Here is a 17,954-nt window from a genome sequence, read left to right as displayed (position 1 = left end):
AAAATATTGCAAATTCGGGCCACTTTGCATGAAAGAGAAGTTCCATTCTTTATTTTCAGTTTAAGAACACTGTTCATGCATATAGACAGGCCTACGCATGAAACAAATATAATAATTTTGTAACTTCCAGCCTATCCTTGAGCCTCAATGTGCAGAGGTTCTCCGAGGCCTGATAAATATTTCAAGGGTTCCTCCAGGGTCAAAAGCTTGAGAAAGGCTGGGTTAGGGAATAGTCAACCTTTTTCCAAGTGGGGAAAAAGCTACAGCAGCCTGGCTCAAGTATCTTTAATGATAGAAGATCCAGTTTTGTCAAGTGGTCAAACAGCATTTCTGCAGCAGAAAATAACCTGAGTTACTGTAAACTTATTGGTTGCCTAGAACAGGGTTTTTCAAACTGTTCTGGAGAGACTAAAGGCAAGGGGGAAAAATTTATTTGAACGCGCCCAATTTTCTATCACTGGAGCTTTGCCTCTTGATCTGGGCCTCCAAGAGTTTTTTTTTAAAGTTTAACAAAGGTCTGCAGCCTGAAAAAGGTTGAAAATTCTTGGCCTATAATATTTTAGCAGAATAAGGCATTTCTCTTGGATCTTACTGGGCTGATAACACAATTTTTCTCGTGGCTCCTGGCTTGCAGTTTAAAATAAAGAGGCACCTGAGATCAGAAGTCCAGCTTAGTTTATTTTGTGTAAAATGATAATACAGCAGCATTTGATATCTTTACCTCCCAACTAAACTGATGTGATTGGGTACTACAAAAACACAAGGCTTTGGAAGTTCAATCTTGTCAAAAGATACCGTCGCACGACAATTTCTGCACCAGAAGGACAAACCACAGAGGGTAGAATGCAACCTTCTTTCATCACGACAGGCTGAGATTTAAGAGCACCGAAGTTAAATCGGTGCACAAGTAGAATAGCAGTAATATACTGAAATAAGTTAGTGATACAAATGTTGGGAGGGGGTATTATTTACAAGGCGTATAAAAGATCTTCAGGAAGAGTTTGGAGAAATTGGCACAAAAGTCATGATTAGAAGCTAACTTTGGAAAGTTAGGATACAAAGTCGAGAGTCAAAACGGTGGCCGCCAGACAGAACGTGACTCGAGAACGTCTAAGACCACTTATCAATGTAATGGAAGTCCCTAACATCAGCCTATCAGACTTTGGTTCGCAGGAATCCTGGCTGGGCAGAGTTCCCGGCAAATGAAGACTTAAGGCCGCCAAAACTCCATTCACCTTCTTTCGAGGGCTTGCGACGCAGCGCTGAAGAAGGGAGCCAATTTCAAACGGCCATCTGTCACGGGTTCTTGGTCTTCCTCTGCCTTACAGAGGAACGCAGAATCCCTCAGAAAGGCAATGGTTGGGCTGGTCTTAACAGAAACCGGTGCAAGGTTCAAGATATCGGCAACAAAAACTTTGGTCTAGGTAACAAGACTGCATCTGTTAATTACAGGGCCATCTTTTCTATCAAACACAATGCGGTTTTCTTACAAAAAAAAAAACGGTATTTAAGAACTGAATCTACTGGAGCATCTTTGGGACAAAAGCTGGGCCCTGACTATCTCCACAAGCTTTTAGGCAGAAAGTGGTCACAGTGGATCAGAACCGTGAAGCTGGCTCTTGCCCAGACGTTTCCCTATCCCCTGGTTGCAGTTTGATGCCCAAGGTCTTGGATCCAGATGGGCATCAAACTGCCCCCAGAGGTGTCCTCCGTGACCTCAGTGGGGACACCCGCCGGAGCAGAGCCATCTTTGCATAGGTGTGGTGGGGGTGGGGGGTGCCCTTGGTTGAAAAGCTGCTCTGCGCCAGGTCACCAGATAGATCTGTGGTCCGTGTTCAGCATCTCTCCACCCTGTTCTGAAGACCATCATTTGCCCCAACTCAGTGGCACGGCTGGGACATCATTGACTGCTGCACAGCCTTCTGCAGAGAGTGCCTCGTCACCAGGAGCCGGACCACCTCCTCGTTCCGCTTCGTCAGCCTCTTGCGGGCTTGGTCGTGAGTCACCATCGTCATATCCCATCCATTAACCTGCAACAGTTCGGAGTGATTTTACAGAAGGATGGTAAGTGTCAAGATCCGTTAAGAACACTGGATTTCCTTCCACTTAAGTGGGAAAAGACATGGGGTCCTAATATAATAGATAAATCAGGAGGGAGTAAGTAACTCTGGGCTTTATGGGCACTGTAGGAGAAGAGTCGTGTCAGTCTATAGTAGCTGAAAATCAGGAATCTGGGGGTGCCTTTTCTGAAAAACTTTAAGCAGCTCACAAAAAGGGATGCCTTCAAATAAAATACGCTAGTTGGAAAAGGGGCCCAGGCCCTTTCTGATTTTTTGCAAAACTATTGGGAACCTTTCTTCTAAAAGGACAAGGTGAACAAAGCATAATAATGAAATATAATTTAAATCCTGCATCAGCCTAGCCACTTCACTGCATCTGGTGAAGTGAGCTGCAGTTCGCAAAAGCCAACACTTTTTAATAAAATGTGTTAGTTCGAAAAGACGGTATCAGACTTCTCCTGATCTTTGAACTTTATAGAGCTTACTCTGGAATAATGATATAATAGTAATAATAAAAAACCTTCATCAGCTTGGCTTTAAAGACACAGAGGGTGGAGACAGCAAGGCTGCTCCTTAAACAGTATGGGATTTACCTGCATGATTTTGTCTCCAACCTGAAGCCCGGCCATTTCTGCTGGTCCCCCTTCTGTCACTCGAGTGACGTAAATGCCCTGGGGAGAAAGAACAGGAGGGGTGAGTCATCTGCCTGGATGAGCTCCCGTGAAACCCAACATTGCTTTCTTAGGGTCTGTTATTCTCTTGCTCCAGCCATTGTTAGCCATGTAAACAGGAGCACAATGTGGGAGGCTTTGTTTTAGCCAGCTTCTGCCTGCTTTGCCCAACAAAGCTCCCTTATTTATTCTATTTTGATGCCACCCGACTCCAAGTGACTCTATTATAGAATCCTACAGCTGGGAAGGACCTTGACCTCCAAACTCTTTGCGCCCAGAACAGCTGGTTCTGGTGTTCTGCACCTGAACGAAAACACATTTTGGGCATTTGGATCTGTATATGGAATGAACGAACGGTCTGGTTCCAGATACAAGGCCGTTTGGGGCAGAGACCGCTGCCCGGAGGGGAAGCAGTAAAGGCGCTGGGAAGATCAGGGATGAGTTGGTGGGACTATGAAAAAATTATTACAAATGCCGTTACCCTAAAATTAAGAATAGCACACAATCTCTCTATAATCATACACAACCCTAATCATCAAATCCCAAAGTTGAAGTTTCATTTCTTTCAGTTTCAAGCAAAACGTCCAAAAGTGGCTAGGGTTACTGTAAATGTATTTCATATCTGTATCTGTGCCAAAGAAAGTCAGAAGCTATTATTCTTATTCTTTTTTCTTTTATTTCTTTTCTGCACTCTTAATTTTGCTCTCTTTCTGATCTTTTCTTTTTAATTTCTTTCCCCGTTTCTTTGTATTTTATCTCGTCGAAACCTAACGAAGCTGTATACAAATGCTGTTACGCCGCTTCTGTCTCACGACTCCGTGGCTTACAAACAACATGAAAATATATATAGAAAATATAGTACGTATATAGTATAGCCCCAAATAGGTACGACCGTTACAATACTGTTGCCCCTTTTAAAGAAACAGCCCAACTGTCAGCCCCACCAGGTAGACCAGACCAGGAAATCAACTCCACGGGAAGGCTAGAACGACTTTGATCGAGATTGGCTGTAACAACAGAATCTTGCAAATCTGATGGAGCTTCTGCTCTCGTCCTTCAACCCCACTGAGTCCAGGAAGAGTCAGCCTAAGTCCCTTTTCAACGCTATCTCCCTTTCCAGGACTCAGGGAATCGTCCCGTCCTCTTTGTTTACGTAACAGATTCTGGGCGTTTGCTTCGAGGCCGCCTCCCTGGCTTTCTGCGCCAACTCACCTTGTTCTTGGACTAAGAGGGGAGAGACCCCGGTTCGGTTCTTCCCTGAGCCACAGAAACTCCCTGGGGAAACCCGGGGCAGTCCCTCCCGCCAGGCCAGCCTACTTCACAGGGCTGTTGCTGTGGGGAGAGATGCTGCATACACCGCCTTGATCTCCTAAATGAAGGTGGGGACATAAATCTAAGGAACGCGTCAACAGCCAGAATCCCTTTCCAGCAAGAGAGAAGCCCCGTCTGCGTGAACCTTGTCCGTCTTGTCCTCCGAGAAGGGATTCTGAGCAGGGTCCTGGTCGATGCCGCCTCCGATGCTGAAGCCCAGGATGAGGTTCTCGCCCTGGCGGAGTTTGTGGATTTCAACCCTTTGCTAAGGAGAGAAAGGAGAGTCCGACTTGAGCGCTCACGTCCGGCCCCATCACAGCTCAAAAGACAACCAATGCGGTCGTGGGTGCTATAAACTTTCTGGCACAAGCATATAATCACACCAGTGTTTCTCAACCTCAGCAACTTCAAGATGTGTGGACTTCAACTCCCAGAATTCCCCATACAGGTAGTCCTCGACTTATAAGCAGTTGGGACTGGAACATCTGTTGCTAAGTGAGGCAGTTGTTAAGTGAGTCACACCCGATTTTACCACCTTTTTGCCATGGTCGTTAAGCAAATCACCATGGTTGTTAAGCGAATCCGGCTTCCCCCACTGACTTTGCACGTCAGAAGCTGGCTGGGAAGATTGCAAATGACGATCACGTGACCCAGAATGCTGCAACCATTGTAAGTGAGAGCTGGTTACCAAGCACCCGAATTTTGATCATGTGACCACAGGGACACTGTGACCGCTGCAAGTCACTTTTCCAGCACCGTCGTAACTTTGAACAGTCGCTAAATGAATGGTTGTTAAGTCGAGGACTACCTGTATGTTTTTCACCTGTGGCCCCCTTGAAATACCTTCGGGCCCCCAGGGGGGCTTATGGCCCCTGATGGAGAACCGCTGGTCTAGATATATCAAGCTTGCGCTGATTCACCCATCAGACTCGCGGTTCCTGCCTAAAACCCAGAGTAAATCCATTTTCCAAGCACAATTCTCACAGAAACCCTTTATGAAGAAGGACGAAGCTACAAGAATTCTGGCAACTGAACTCCAGACATACAGCCAATATATCCCCAAAGGACAATCGGTGGAGTCTTTCTCATTTCCTTTATACAACCATTCTGAAAATAGGGGAGTCTTTTCAGTGATAAAAAAGGAATTTACAGGTGGCTGGTGGTAAAACCGTCTCGTGAACCCTTGTCAGTCTGGCAACCAACCACGACTTTGCCTCATGGAATATCTGCTCTTGAAAGCTGCTCCCTCTGTCTGCAAGGAATGCAGGAGAAACTCTCTTTTACAGGTGGTCCTCGACTTACGACTACGGTTGGGACTGGGACTTCCATTGCTAAGCGAGGTTAAGTGAGTCACGCCCAATTTTACAACCTTTTTTGCAGTGGTTGTTAAGTGAATCACTGCAGTTGTTAAGGAAATCCAGCTTCCCCCACTGACTCTGCTTGTTGGAAGCCGGCTGGGAAGGCTGCAAATGGTGATCACGTGATCCTTGGAACGCTGCAACTGTTGTGTGAGCCGGTTGCCGAGTGCCTGAATTTTGATCATGTGACCACATGTGACGGTCAGGTGAGGACTTGTCACAAGTCATTTTTCCAGCACCGCTGTAACTTTGCATATAATTGCTGAACAGTCGCTAAACAAACGGCCGTACGTCGAGGACCACCTGTATTGTTATTATTCATTTAACGTATTTTAAAATTCTTTCTGAGCCAACATTTGAAAGTGGTGCAGCCAGCACCTCTGTAGTCATTTCAAAGAACAGGAAGCAGTTGCTATGAACCATACCCATTCCAAAGGGGTACGTGACATAATCCTACCATGAGAAATGTCAGATGCTGTAGAAATCTTCCAGGCCATTCCCAAAGGAAGGCCTGTGGAAAGAGGTGGGTCTTCAAAGGTTGCCTGACAGATGGTAGGGCCGAAGAAGAGGAGAAGGCCTCACCAGGGTCTTCAAGGGGATGGAATGCAAGCTACAGCTGGAGCAGGAGAACTTTATCTGACAGCTGTGGAAGGCTATCAGCCACGTATTCTGGTCCCACATTTTAGGGACTTGTATGCCACAAGCAAGAGCCAGTTTGGTGTCGTGGTTAAGGCACTGGGTGAGAAACCAGGAGACCGGGAGTTCTAGTCCCACCTTAGGCACGAAGCCAGCTGGGTGACCTGGGGCCAGTCACTCTCTCTCAGCCCTAGGCAGCAGGCAATGGCAAACCCCTTCTGAAAATCCTTGCCAAGAAAACTGCAGGGACTTGTCCAGGCAGTCTCCGAGAATCAGACACGACTGAACAGATTAAAAAAAAATAAATGCCACAAGCACACTTTTGAACCACTGAGCTTGCTCTCTGGGGACGTATTAACAGAACTATGGAGTTCATGAGAAGCAGCTGGTCAGTCCCCAGGTGGAGTCCTGGGTCCAGTAGTGGGCACAGCCACTCAAAAAGGGGAATGACCAACTGGAGCAAGTTCAGAGGAGGCCTCCCAGGATGGTCAAGAGTCTGGAAATGAAGCCTGGGAGGAGGCTGAAGGATCTGGGTATACTTAGCCTGCCAAAGTGAAGACTAAAGAGAGAGATGATAGTGGGACAAGATGGCCGTCCAATTCCCACCAGCTCAGACTTCCAAAAGGAGGTGGGGGGTGATGGGAAGCATCAAGCTGCAAGCAGACAAGCTATCTACAGGACGCTGGGGCAGACTGACTGCTACTACTAATGGAGATGCTTCGTCCCAGGTTCATCTGGGCCAGACAAGAGGCTGCTGCGAAGACTGTGGGCAGCGTGTGGCATCCTAATGATCAGGACCAGTTGGGAGTTTTCGCAGCCCGTCCTTCTTCCTGCCTTCTCTTCAGAAGATCATTTTCCCCCAGGTCACAGAGGCCCAGTCTCCAGTGAGAAGACACAGGGACTTTGGCTGTTGTAAACAAGGACCCATTTGTTTGCTTTTTTTAAACCCCTGGAGGCTCAAGTGGATTATGAGCTCACTGGAAATAAAGAAGAGATAAAAGGAGACAAGGAAGAAGACAAGCCTCTCGTCAGCATGGACGGATGGCTGCCTCGCAAATTGGAAGCATCTGAAAGGCCAAGGAGGAATCCTGCAGGGTTTTGCAGACAGATGGCTGCCAGAAGGCCCGGCAAATGACAGCTTCCATGATGCTAATTTTCCTGCCATTTTGGAGAAGATTCGCTTTCTTGTTTTTAAGAAAGAGAAATGCTGGATGTGTTTCTCTCGGAACCCGTAAGAACCCTGTGCCTTTGAGGAGAGGAATCGGCCTTAAAAAAAATGAAGAACCCCAAAGCTCCTTGTTCCAAGGTACGAGGCTTAAGAGGCAATTTAATGACTGACCATGTTGTGGGAAAAATACAGCTCTAAAGAAATCTGCGCAGCCAAGATTCTAGGGCTGCAGTGGGTCACACTGTAGGATAAGATAATTCCTTTCTATCTTTAGCAACCATTATCAAACACTGGGGTGCTGCAGAAGGTTAAATTTAACAAAGGAGAAGTTCAGATCTCTGCAAATCAGCTCTTCCCCTTGCCTGTAATGCAGGGTTTCTCAACCTCAGTCAGTTTAAGGTGGGTGGACTTCAACTCCCAGAGTCCCCTGGCTGGGGAACTCTGGGAGTTGAAGTCCACCCACCTTAAAGTGGCCAAGGTTGAAAAACACTGCTCTAATGTCTTTAATACTCCGCTCCAGTGATTCCACTTTGTGGTGGAGTCAGGATCCACCCTTCTCTCTACTTTTCTGGCAAGATAAGGGACAATGTCATAGTGAAGGTGTTGGCTTTGGACCACAAAAGGCCAGATTTAAGTCCCTACTTGGCCAGGAATGCTCACAGGGTCACTTGTGCTAGCCATTCTCCCTCTGGGCAGCTCAGCTCCCACGTGGTCGTTGGGGAAATAAAATGAAGGGAGATCCTCATGCCCAGTCCTCTTAGGAGAAAAGTACCATAAATGCTTCTCGAGAAGTTGCAAGGACAGTATTTCATTAATGTCGCTGTCAAATTTGTAAGGGAAGGAAAAGAGAAGTGGCAAATTCAACTGAAAGAAAGATTATATACGTAATCAATGAGGAAATCTTTAACCGGATAATTTTAAATTTCACTTCCTTTCTTCCTTGAAAGGTTTTTAAACTTCCATGAACCCTGGTCTTGGGAAGCCTGCAAAGTAATTCTTCTCTCCTTGCATTCTAGGTATTTATTTATTAAACAAGTGTATACGGCCACCCATCTACCAAAGTAACGAATTTGGGCTGGGTCTCTCCCTAATAGCTGTCCCCTGAATGAGCTGGTTTTTACAACCTGGATTTTTAATCCCCATTCTTTGTAATTCTATTCAGCTACACCTACCAAATAATCTGTTTTAATCGCAGCAGTAAGAAATCAGCACCTATTCACACACCAGGTCTTGGAGCAAGGAACAACATTCGACCTGTGAGCTAACCCAAAGCATGATTCACTCCTTTACAACAACAGAAAAAATTGTGAACATGCTGCATGCAGAAAAGCAACCGCAGCAACTTTGCCTGCGCTACACATAACTCATACGTGATAACTCCCTCGGCCCCATGATTGCAAAAGCATTTTCATTCCGCTGAGCTACTGCACGAAGCAAACCAGACATCCCCCAAGGAGGCTAAAAGAGAAGTTGGATTCCAGCTGATTTAATTCACAAGAGCTGAATAGAGTAAGGCTTGTTTGGACTGTGGGGCAGGCAAACTCAGGATTAAAAGGATTCAGAGACAAAATCAAGCAGGCAAGGGAAACTAGCGGAGATACGGAAGAGAGGCAGATTCCAGAGGGAAAAAGGGGAGCACCCCCCCCGTCATGTCTGTCGTTGCAATGTTCAATGTACATCGTAACGTTTTGCATGCCATGGTGCTGACGTGCGTTCCGGTTGGGAGGGAGCTGCTGGGGGACCTTGTACCAGGCTGTCTATCTTTCTTCACTGGGATGGAATGTGTTTGGGTTATCATTTGTGTTCAAGGTCCTTTTTGCCCGTTGATTAGCAGAACTCGTTAGGGGCACCTGGGATGGGGAATTTGAAACAGTTGTATGAGGGGGAGGGATCACATTCGCACCGAGGGTTTTTAGTTTGTATTTGGCGCACTTCTGCTCATTCTCAGCCTTCTTTGTACTTGCATACTATTCTCAAATAAACCAGATTTTGTTCAAGCTCTCGCTTGTGAGTTTGAAAGTCTCACCCCCCCAAAGTCAAGGAAGAAATACCACCCACCTTTCTACAAATATAAGCGTAGCCATGCGAAGTAGGGCTTAGGAGCAGGCATGAAACCTCCTCCCACTTCAGGATCATTGGCCAAGGGAAGAAACACCACCAAGCATGTAAGGCAAAACCGCAAAGCTCGAACAGAGGCACAAAAGACCAGAAAAATCTTACTGCAAGAAAGAGCCAATGCTCTTTCCCTGCAAAGAAACAGGGGTGTCCAGGGTGGGGGTGGTGTAAAAAAAAAAACATATATCGAGATGCCAGCTGCGAGCATGCCAGCAAACGCAGGTCAAAAAGGGGAAGATTTTGACCACGCGGCCACCATCTCAAATTTTTTGGACACCCCCTGCATACACTTAAGGGGAGAAAGGATCCCTTCCAAGACACTTCGAAACAGAAGGAGAAAAAAAAAAGGCGTTCCAACACGGGCCAAAAGTAAACCACACCCTTTGACCCTGGAACAGTCAGACTGCAGGAATCCGAGGTCTTCAAGAAGGGGCCGGACAGACAGCCGCATCTCAGGGACGGCTGAGCTGGCTTCCCCGCACGTGGTGGGGGGTGGGTGGGATTCGGGGGTCCTCCCGGTGCCTTCCAACCCCACCATTCTGGAATCTAGAGCTGCGTCGGATGCAGGTGCGAAGCATCTCAAGGGGGGCAGAAGCAAGGAGGGCAGCAAAGATGAGGCAGGGTCACGGGGACGTGCGTGCCCTGCGAGGACAGGCTGAAGGGGATTCGGTAGGGAGGAGAGGAGAGGAGAGCCGTTCAGGTCCATAAAGGGAAGGTGCTGCAGAACTCTCTTCCGCAGAAAGCAGGACGCCAAAGAAAGGGAGAAAGTTGCAGCCACCTGAATGGAGGGAAAGAGCCCTGCCAGTAAATCCACAGGAGGGGTCTAGAGCAGGGTTCTCCGCCTGGGCCGCTTGAAGACGGGTGGACTTCAACTCCCAGAATTCCCCAGCCAGATGGAGGAACCCTGCTCTAGAGCTGGCTGGGGAATTCTGGGAGTTGAAGTCCACCCGTCTTCAAGCGGCCCAGGCGGAGAACCCTGCTCTAGAGGCCGTGGGATCCCCATCTGCGGAGGCTTCGGGGAAGAGGCTGGGCTAGCTGACCTCGTCGGCTCCCCTCCATCCCCGGTCCCCCTCCTCGGGCGGGCGAGCGGGCTGCCTGTCGCGCCCGGCCTGGGGCCCAAGAAGCCGGATCCCCACCGTCGGCGAGAGCACGAACGGGGGCCCCACCAGGCTCCCTCGCCGCGGGACCCCGCCCGGAGGCTGACGCGCGTCTGCAGGTCTTGCGAAGGGGCTGCGTTCCCGCGCAGGCGGCCCCTCCTCCGCAGGCCCGTTCCCATCCTCCCCCGCGGGCAGGAAACGGCCCCCCCCGCCCTCAGGGGCTTGGACTCAACGCCCGTCCTCCCCGCCGGCCGCGGAGGATGGGCCTTGTATTCCGACGGGGGTTTCGGGGTCCCGGCGGGAAGGGGCCCTGGCTGGCTGGCTGGCTCACCACCACGGCCGTGACGGGCTGGCCCGGGATGTAGGACATGGCGCCGGCTGGCCCCGGGAGTCGCCGCTGCGCTCGCGTCGCCTCCGGCGGAACAAAAGCCGAGGGAGCGGGCGGCGGGGCCACGCCCCCCGCGGCCCCGCCCCGCCCCGCCAGGCCTCGCCCCCTCGCGCGCCTCCCCCACGCCCCCTGCTCGGCATCCGTCTCTGGAGGGGCGCGGAGTGGGCGGGGCTAGGCCGTTCCTTGCAGGACCTGTCAACTTTTCCAAGGAAGGAAATGTGGCGTACGCTCTAGACCTCTCGTCTCCATGGCCCCGCTGCCTTAGGCGGACAGGCGGAAGTGGCCCACGAGCCTGCCAGACTCTATGGAAGGCATGCGAAGAGGAAGGCTGCTACGTCACGAGCGTGGGAGGCCGTCCCTCCCAGAAACCTTTCTGCCTCAAGATGGCGGCGGCTGGCGATTCCCGGTAGGGCCGGGGGAGAAGAAGCTGTTCGGCCTGCAGCTGCGAGGAGAACAAACCGAAAAAGGTGAGGCGGATTCCTGGTTGAACGCGGAGGAGGAAAGGAGAGTTTTATAGTCGCCTCAGGCTGGCCGGCCGGGCTTTTTAATGTCTTTTTAAAATTTATTTCAAGAGTGGCCGCGTTGACGTCATTACGGAGGACTTCCTCACGTGTCTGACGTCATTGCAGGGGGCTCGAAGCGGGGCCTGGCTTCGGCCCAGTGGGGCTCTCTGGCCGTGAAGAGCGGGACATTTAGCGCGGCCTTCGCGTTTTCTGGCGCTCTCCAAGGAAGACCCGGGACCTGGCGTTAAAGCGACACGGAGCAGCCCGGTTGAACTTCCGCCTGCCCCGCGGCGCTGCTGCATCGGCGGGCGGGGCGCGCGAGGCGCCCCTCCTCGCCCTGGGGCCCTCCCGGGGCGCTGGGCCCCAGCTGCCGCTGCCCCAGCCGGGGCCGCCCTATTCCTCGGCTGGCTCCCCTCCTTTCCCCGCGGCTTTCCGGTCGACGGTCTGCCTGCCCGTTCGTCGCTTCTGCAGCCGGAGACCGTGCCTCGCCCGTGAAGGTCCCGTTGGCGCAGCGTCCTCCGGGGGCTCAGCGGGCACGGCTGATCTGAAAAGGGGCTTGCGTTTTTCCGGGTTGCCGCTGTAGAGCTGGAGCTGCGGGCGGGCGCCTCCCCCGCGCGTCCCCATCTTCCGGCGCGAAGGCGAGTCTTGTGGCGCCCCCGAAACTAAGCAGCCTCCTCGTTATGGCACCAGAGGCCCTGACAGATCCATCGGCATCCCCTAGTTGTCTTCCTTCCGGTCGCTGAGAAGGCCTTGTGGCTCTCTTGCAGCTGAGCCAAACCAGAGGGCAGCTGCCTGAAAACATTATAGTGGGGCGGCAGTTTGCGCGTTCGCTGGATTTTAAGCCCCGTTATATTGCAGCATGTGGAATTGGAAGATGACTGCGGCTTCCTCTTGTCGCTGCGCCAGCGATGAGGTGGACATGAGTCCCAGTCAGAACCCCTTACGTGGCCTCAGCCTCCGCCAACCTTTTCCACCTCGGTACTGAACTGTCAAGGAAGCAAAGAGCACCCTCATATTAGGAGCTGAACATGAATATGAATATTAGGAGCTGAAGCCGAAATAGATTGAACCAATGGCTTTAAATTGCAGCTGTAACTTTTCAGCTGGAAGTATGATGTTTTCACGAACGGCCCAATGTCAGGATGGTTTTCTTTGTATAGGTAGCCCTTACTTAACCATTCGTTTAGTGACGGTTCGGAGTTACAACAGTGCTGAAGGAACTGACTTCCAACCAATACTCACACTTACAACCGTCACAGCATCCCCACAGTCACATGATCACAATTTGGACGCTTGGCAACCAGTTCACATTTATTCATTTATTCATTCATTCATTCATTCATTCATTCTAATTTGTCCCCGCCCATCTCCTCCCGTCGGGGGACTCTGGGCGGGGACAAATTAGATAGATAAATAAATTTATGACCATCACAGCGTCCCGTGGTCACGTGACTGCCATTTTCGACCTTCCCAGCCAGCTTCTGGCAAGCAGAATCAATGGGAGACTGTGTGATTTGCTTAACCCCCACATGGTTCACTTAACCCCCCATGGTGATTTGCTTAACGACCGCTGCAAAAAAGGTTATAAAATAGGGTCGGAGTCACTTAATGACTGGTTTGCTTAGCAACCGAAATTCCAGTCCCAACTGTGGTCGTTAAGCACGGACTCCCTGGATAGATGTCAGAGTTACTGAATTGTACAAAATGTGTAGCATTTTCACTGTTGCGTGGGGAAGGGATATTCACTGAGTTTTCATAACGTTTGCATGTGGAATATTGCTTTGCAAAAGAGGGAACAATTCTCAGCATTAGCTCACTGAACTACTTTCCCTCGGGCCACAGTCTAATCAATTCATAGATGTATGAATAGGCCCTGGTTTCCTGTAGCAATTATTTTTTAAGAGGAAAAGGATTTGGTAGGGGTAATAGAATACACATAAAAACTCCAAGCTGTAAAGAATGGCTCAGCCATGAAGTTCTAAAAATGGCTTTCGGGTAGAAACCCAGCACAAAACAATTACTCAGGTTGCCATGAGAGAGAACTTTGCAAGCTGCTTAAGGCCATAAAAAAATCCAGTTTCCTTTAAAAACCCATAAAAATGTTTGCCTCCTGTTAAGAAAGAAATCAAGATTTAAATCTATATACAGGTAGTCCTCATCTTACAACCACAGTTGTGACCAGAACTTCCATTGCTAAGCGACGCAGTTGTTAAATAAGTCACACCCAATTTTACAACCTTTTTTTTTTTGCTGTGGTCGTTAAGCTAATCACCGGGCCATTAGGTGAATCACATGGTCGTTAAACGATTGACTTTGCTTGTCGGAAGCCATCTGCGAAGGTCACAAATGGCGATCATGTGACCCTGGGATGCTGCGACTGCCGTAAATACATGCCAGCTGCCAAGTGCCTGAATTTTGATGATGTGGCCCTGGGACGCTGCAACCGTTGTAAGTGTGAGGACCGGTTGCAAGTCACTTTCTTCAGCACTGTCGTAACTTTGAACAGTCGCTAAACGAATGGTCATAAGTCAAGGACTACCTGTAGTCGAAGATTTGCTCGTTGATTGTATTTATAATTTGTCTTTTGCTGAGCTTGGGGCCGCTCGCATGCTTCTTGCTTCTCCCCCCCCCCCGCCTTTTATTTATAATTGTGATTTCTTTAAAAATGCTAGAGGGCATCTTCTACTTCAAAAAGAAATGCAGCTGTTACCTTTATGGGTGAGTTCTTTTAAGAGGTTTGCTGATCACTGCTGGGCTGTGTTTAGTATAAATCTGTTTCTCGTTTGTTACCGGGTTCTGTTTAAGGACAGCGTCGTGGGCTTCCAAGGAGGAAACCTGCATCAGTGAATGATCCCTGCTTCCCTTCGCAGAGAGCGCAGTGCTGAAGGAGAGCTGCCTGCCCGTCGGAGCCATGGCCGCAGCGGTGGCCAAAAGGGAAGGCCCCCAGTTCATCAGCGAAGCGGCCGTCCGTGGGAACGCAGCCATTCTGGATTATTGCAGGACGTCCGTCTCCGCCCTCTCGGGAGCGACCGCGGGCATCCTCGGCCTGACCGGCCTCCACGGCTTCATCTTCTACTTCCTGGCCTCCGTCTTACTCTCGGTGCTCTTGGTGTTGAAAGCCGGACGGCGGTGGAACAAGTACTTCAAATCCCGAAGGCCTTTCTTTACCGGGGGACTGATTGGAGGGCTGTTCACGTATATCCTCTTCTGGACTTTTCTCTATGGCATGGTGCACGTTTACTAGGCGGCAAGGAGTATTTAGCCGGAACGGTTCCGGGGAGAGTCGCCGAAACAGGCACCTCCCGTCCGATGCCATGGAACTGGGGAGGCTGGCCTGCTGCTTGCACCGTTCACGCTCTCCCTAACTTATGTCAGAAAGCAAGCCTGTGGAATCCTGCTAATTAAACAGAATGTGAAACCCCGAGAGCCTTTACAATGACCTGTAAATCGCCCGTCCTCCAGAGGATGTCCCTTCTTCCCGTTTTATCCCTCTGCCTCCTCTCTACATGGCTGCTCCCCCTCCCAAGGCTGCCAGAATTCTCTTCTAAGGTCCTTAGCCAGCTTTTGGAGTCTTTGATCGCAGTGTAACAAGAAATAACTATTTTGAAAGGTCCTGTGAATATTCAGCGCTTGAACGGTTTCATCTGCACTCCCACTGAAAGACTTCAGAAGGAAAAAAACCAGTCTTCGCGTCCTCAGTACAGACAGGCTTTAAGCTGGGGAGGGGCGTTTGGCCTGAAGCCGCTTGCTTCCGAGTAAACACTTGCAGTGAGTCCAGTGGGGCTTTTATTTTGGGGAGCCTTCTCCATGTTCACGACCCAGCTGGCACGGCCAAAGGTGATGGATGCTGGATCTTAACATTCAGCATCCATCACCTTCACACATTGTGGAGGCCCAGGCTTTTCATCCCTGCTCGAGGTCGTGCATGTAGGATGGCAGCCTTAGTGAATTCAGGAATGAAATAAGAGATCTGAAAGATATTTGCTCACTGCCTGCCCTTTTAACCTTCATGCTGTAAAGTTACGGCTCTGAGTCTCTCTCCTCTTAACTCAAACGGGAACTGAATTGCCCTTCTAGTTGCTTGATAAGCCCCAGGAAGCAGACGATAATATCCGGTCCTCTTTTTGGAGTTTAAACAGGGTTGGGGAGTTGCTTTGTTTATTTGTGAGCCTCTCAAATGCTGTCCTCTGTTGGAAACAAGGTGCTAGGTTAGATCAATAACAGATATGCTGTAACTGAGGCCAGAAAGATGATATCAGCCCTTCTGTATATATCAGCCCTCTTTACTATCACCCTACATTTTTCCTACATTTTTCTCCCCTCATACAAGAGCTCAAACTTGGTTAAATGTTCTTATTTGTCCAATGTGTCCCTCTTCCCCTATTTACATGTTCTTTCTCCCTTAACTAAGAAAGGCATTCCATATTTTTCCACTTCTCAGCAGTCCTCTGGCTATAGTTACATCTTAATCACACTTGATGTGCGATTAATTTTACTTCCTGTTCTTGTTTGAAATTTGGGGAGGTGGCTTTCTAAATTAACCCCCGTATGTTTCTCTGTATGCAGCTTTCTCGTCTATGCAGGGATTTCTGGATAAAGGTACTGAGGCAGTGGGAAATACACTTGAGTTCAGATCTCAGACTTACATGCAGGGAAAATCTGTAGCACAAAGCAGTTTTTCATGGGCACCTAATGCAGGGTGGAGAAATGGGTTGGGGTTTTTTGTTTTTTGGTCTGTTTGCTTTTTTCTAACAAATGTTATTAAAAGGCTAAAAACAAAAGCTTATGCTTTTTAATAAAGAAATGTTAGCTGGGAAAGGTTCCACCAGACTCCAGGTTTTTTACTGTTAAAGGAAGAGCAAATGAATCTTTGGAGTCTGGGTTCAGTTAATGGCTGCTAGTAACAATAATGGCATCAAACACGCTTAAGGGTGGTTTGTCCAGAAGAATCAGATAAACAGCAGACCAGGATGTTGCATCCTTGCGCTAGGCTTAATGGGGGATTCTGGCTGACCGTAATGAGAAATAGGCTGTTAAATTGATCTTTCAACAAATCAAGTTCCTTTTTAGGGAACCTCGATGTTACACAGATGTTACACAGAAACATTTCAGACGCTTCCTTTTATTTCACAGTAATTCTGAACCCAAGTTGCATGAGTCTCAGTTGTGTCCAAGCAACCTGGCTTGAACCACCGTCATCCTTCACGCTGGCAGAGGCGACATAGTCCAGCTTTCATAAATACACAGCAAATACGTTTCCGTGCAGGGTTTCACGAAGTCCACTCTGGAGACAAACTGGAGGTAGTATCTGTGAGCTTTAAAAAATCAAAGTCCGTCTTCCTTTCTGGCAGAAGCAGCTGCTGCATCAAATGCTGCTTCACCCGTACTTTTGTAAAGTAAAACACAGGGAAAATATTCCCTCCTGGCAAATCCACTTTTGTCACAATTGCCCATTTGCGTTTATTGCTCCTGTGTCTTGGCAAAGAGACTAGGGCTTGGTCTGCGTCCTTTTGGTGTGGCATCAGCTATCATTCCCTGAATCTTGGAAACCTCCTTTATTTTCTTGGTGCGCTATTTATTTTGCTAATTATACCTTCAAAGTATAGCAGTCCCGGAACGCTTATAAAAACATTGAGTTGTAGCTTTACCTGGTAATAGCTTCAGACTTAAAGGTTTCTTTTGCTTTTCATAATGTATCCTGCAAGGTGTGTGTGTGTGTGTGTGTGTGTGTGTGTGTGTAGCGTTTTGCACTAATTCTCAGTGTCACATGCAATTAGTGCTAAGCAAAAATGACCTTTTGGGGGGGGGGAAATGTTTTCAGCAATGCTGAAAAGTACTCCCTTTCTCAGGAATTCTGTTTGGCACAAAAATGCTGACAATTTATTTCAACTTGTCTTCAATGATACTACTTAGCAGGCTCAAACTGGTTAGGATTTTTGTATACCAGATTCTGTGGAAATCCTGCCATTGCAGGTTGCATCGAGATGTCATTTTATTCACAGTCTGATGCTTGATTGGGGTGAGATCACCCACAGAGATTTCAGGGAAAGGATCAAATATTTAGTAGCATTCTGAATTTAAATATTTTAGTATTCTGAATTTAGATATTTTAAACTTCCTAAAAACAGCCCAGCAACAGTGCACATCTGACTCACAAAGAAGGAGGAGGTAACAAAACCATTAAAAATATATTGTTGGGGGGGCAGGGGAAGTTGCCAGACACAATATATAACCCACACTCCATTTATTTTAATGCTAGATCATGAGGGGAAGCATAATACATTGTATGTGCATAGTGTTTAGTGTACATACAGTGTGACCACGCACAACCAGAGCAAGTGTCTGGATCACAAGGAAAGGAAGTTGGGCTATTATAAACCTGGAAGTCCACAATTCCTTGGTTTTTGTAAAACAGAAGACAAAAGGTAGAACTTCCCTTGAAAGACTGCATTTGGGAAATCAGTTAAACCAGTGATTCCCAAGCTTTTTCCTTCATGAACCAAACCGCTTACCAGAAAGTCCTTTTTACCCAAGGCAGGTAAAACACTTTAAAGCACCTTAATGGGTTCATGTGTCATTGCCCAAAGAAAAACCACTTTTACCCAATTTGAGGTAATTTACCCAGGTTTGGGAAGCACTGAGTTAAA

The 17,954-nt window shown here is 48.5% G+C and overlaps 2 protein-coding genes across 3 annotated transcripts; one reads left to right on the top strand and one right to left on the bottom strand.

Annotated features, from left to right (window-relative positions):
- Positions 1-658: 658 nt before the first annotated feature.
- TAX1BP3 (Tax1 binding protein 3) lies at positions 659-10,856 on the bottom strand. Its single transcript, XM_063296136.1, has 4 exons — positions 10,748-10,856; positions 4,188-4,307; positions 2,654-2,731; positions 659-2,030 (listed from the first exon to the last, which is right to left on the bottom strand). The coding sequence occupies exons 1-4, from the start codon at positions 10,784-10,786 to the stop codon at positions 1,881-1,883; spliced, it is 387 nt and encodes a 128-aa protein (XP_063152206.1). The 5' UTR covers positions 10,787-10,856; the 3' UTR covers positions 659-1,880.
- Positions 10,857-11,213: 357 nt separating this feature from the next.
- Positions 11,214-15,732, top strand: EMC6 (ER membrane protein complex subunit 6). Of its 2 annotated transcripts, none has more exons than XM_063295555.1 (2): positions 11,214-11,271; positions 14,113-15,732. In XM_063295555.1, the coding sequence occupies exon 2, from the start codon at positions 14,219-14,221 to the stop codon at positions 14,549-14,551; it is 333 nt and encodes a 110-aa protein (XP_063151625.1). In that variant the 5' UTR covers positions 11,214-11,271; positions 14,113-14,218; the 3' UTR covers positions 14,552-15,732. The 2 variants fall into 2 exon arrangements, with proteins under 2 accessions (XP_063151625.1, XP_063151616.1); XM_063295546.1 differs by lacking the exon at positions 11,214-11,271 and adding an exon at positions 13,935-14,025 and having other exon boundaries at positions 14,178-15,732.
- The last annotated feature ends 2,222 nt before the right edge of the window (positions 15,733-17,954 follow it).

Source organism: Candoia aspera, chromosome 1 (assembly GCF_035149785.1).
Source record: "Candoia aspera isolate rCanAsp1 chromosome 1, rCanAsp1.hap2, whole genome shotgun sequence".
Taxonomy (NCBI): Eukaryota; Metazoa; Chordata; class Lepidosauria; order Squamata; family Boidae; genus Candoia; species Candoia aspera.
This window is presented reverse-complemented; position numbering and strand designations above follow the sequence as displayed.

Coding starts and splice junctions, on each gene's coding strand:
- TAX1BP3 (XM_063296136.1), bottom strand. CDS start 10,786: ATGTCCTACATCCCGGGCCAGCCCGTCACGGCCGTGGTG. Junction 4,308..10,747: donor AGCCCGTCACGGCCGTGGTG/GTGAGCCAGCCA, acceptor TTCTCTCCTTAG/CAAAGGGTTGAAATCCACAA. Junction 2,031..2,653: donor TTGGAGACAAAATCATGCAG/GTAAATCCCATA, acceptor GAACTGTTGCAG/GTTAATGGATGGGATATGAC.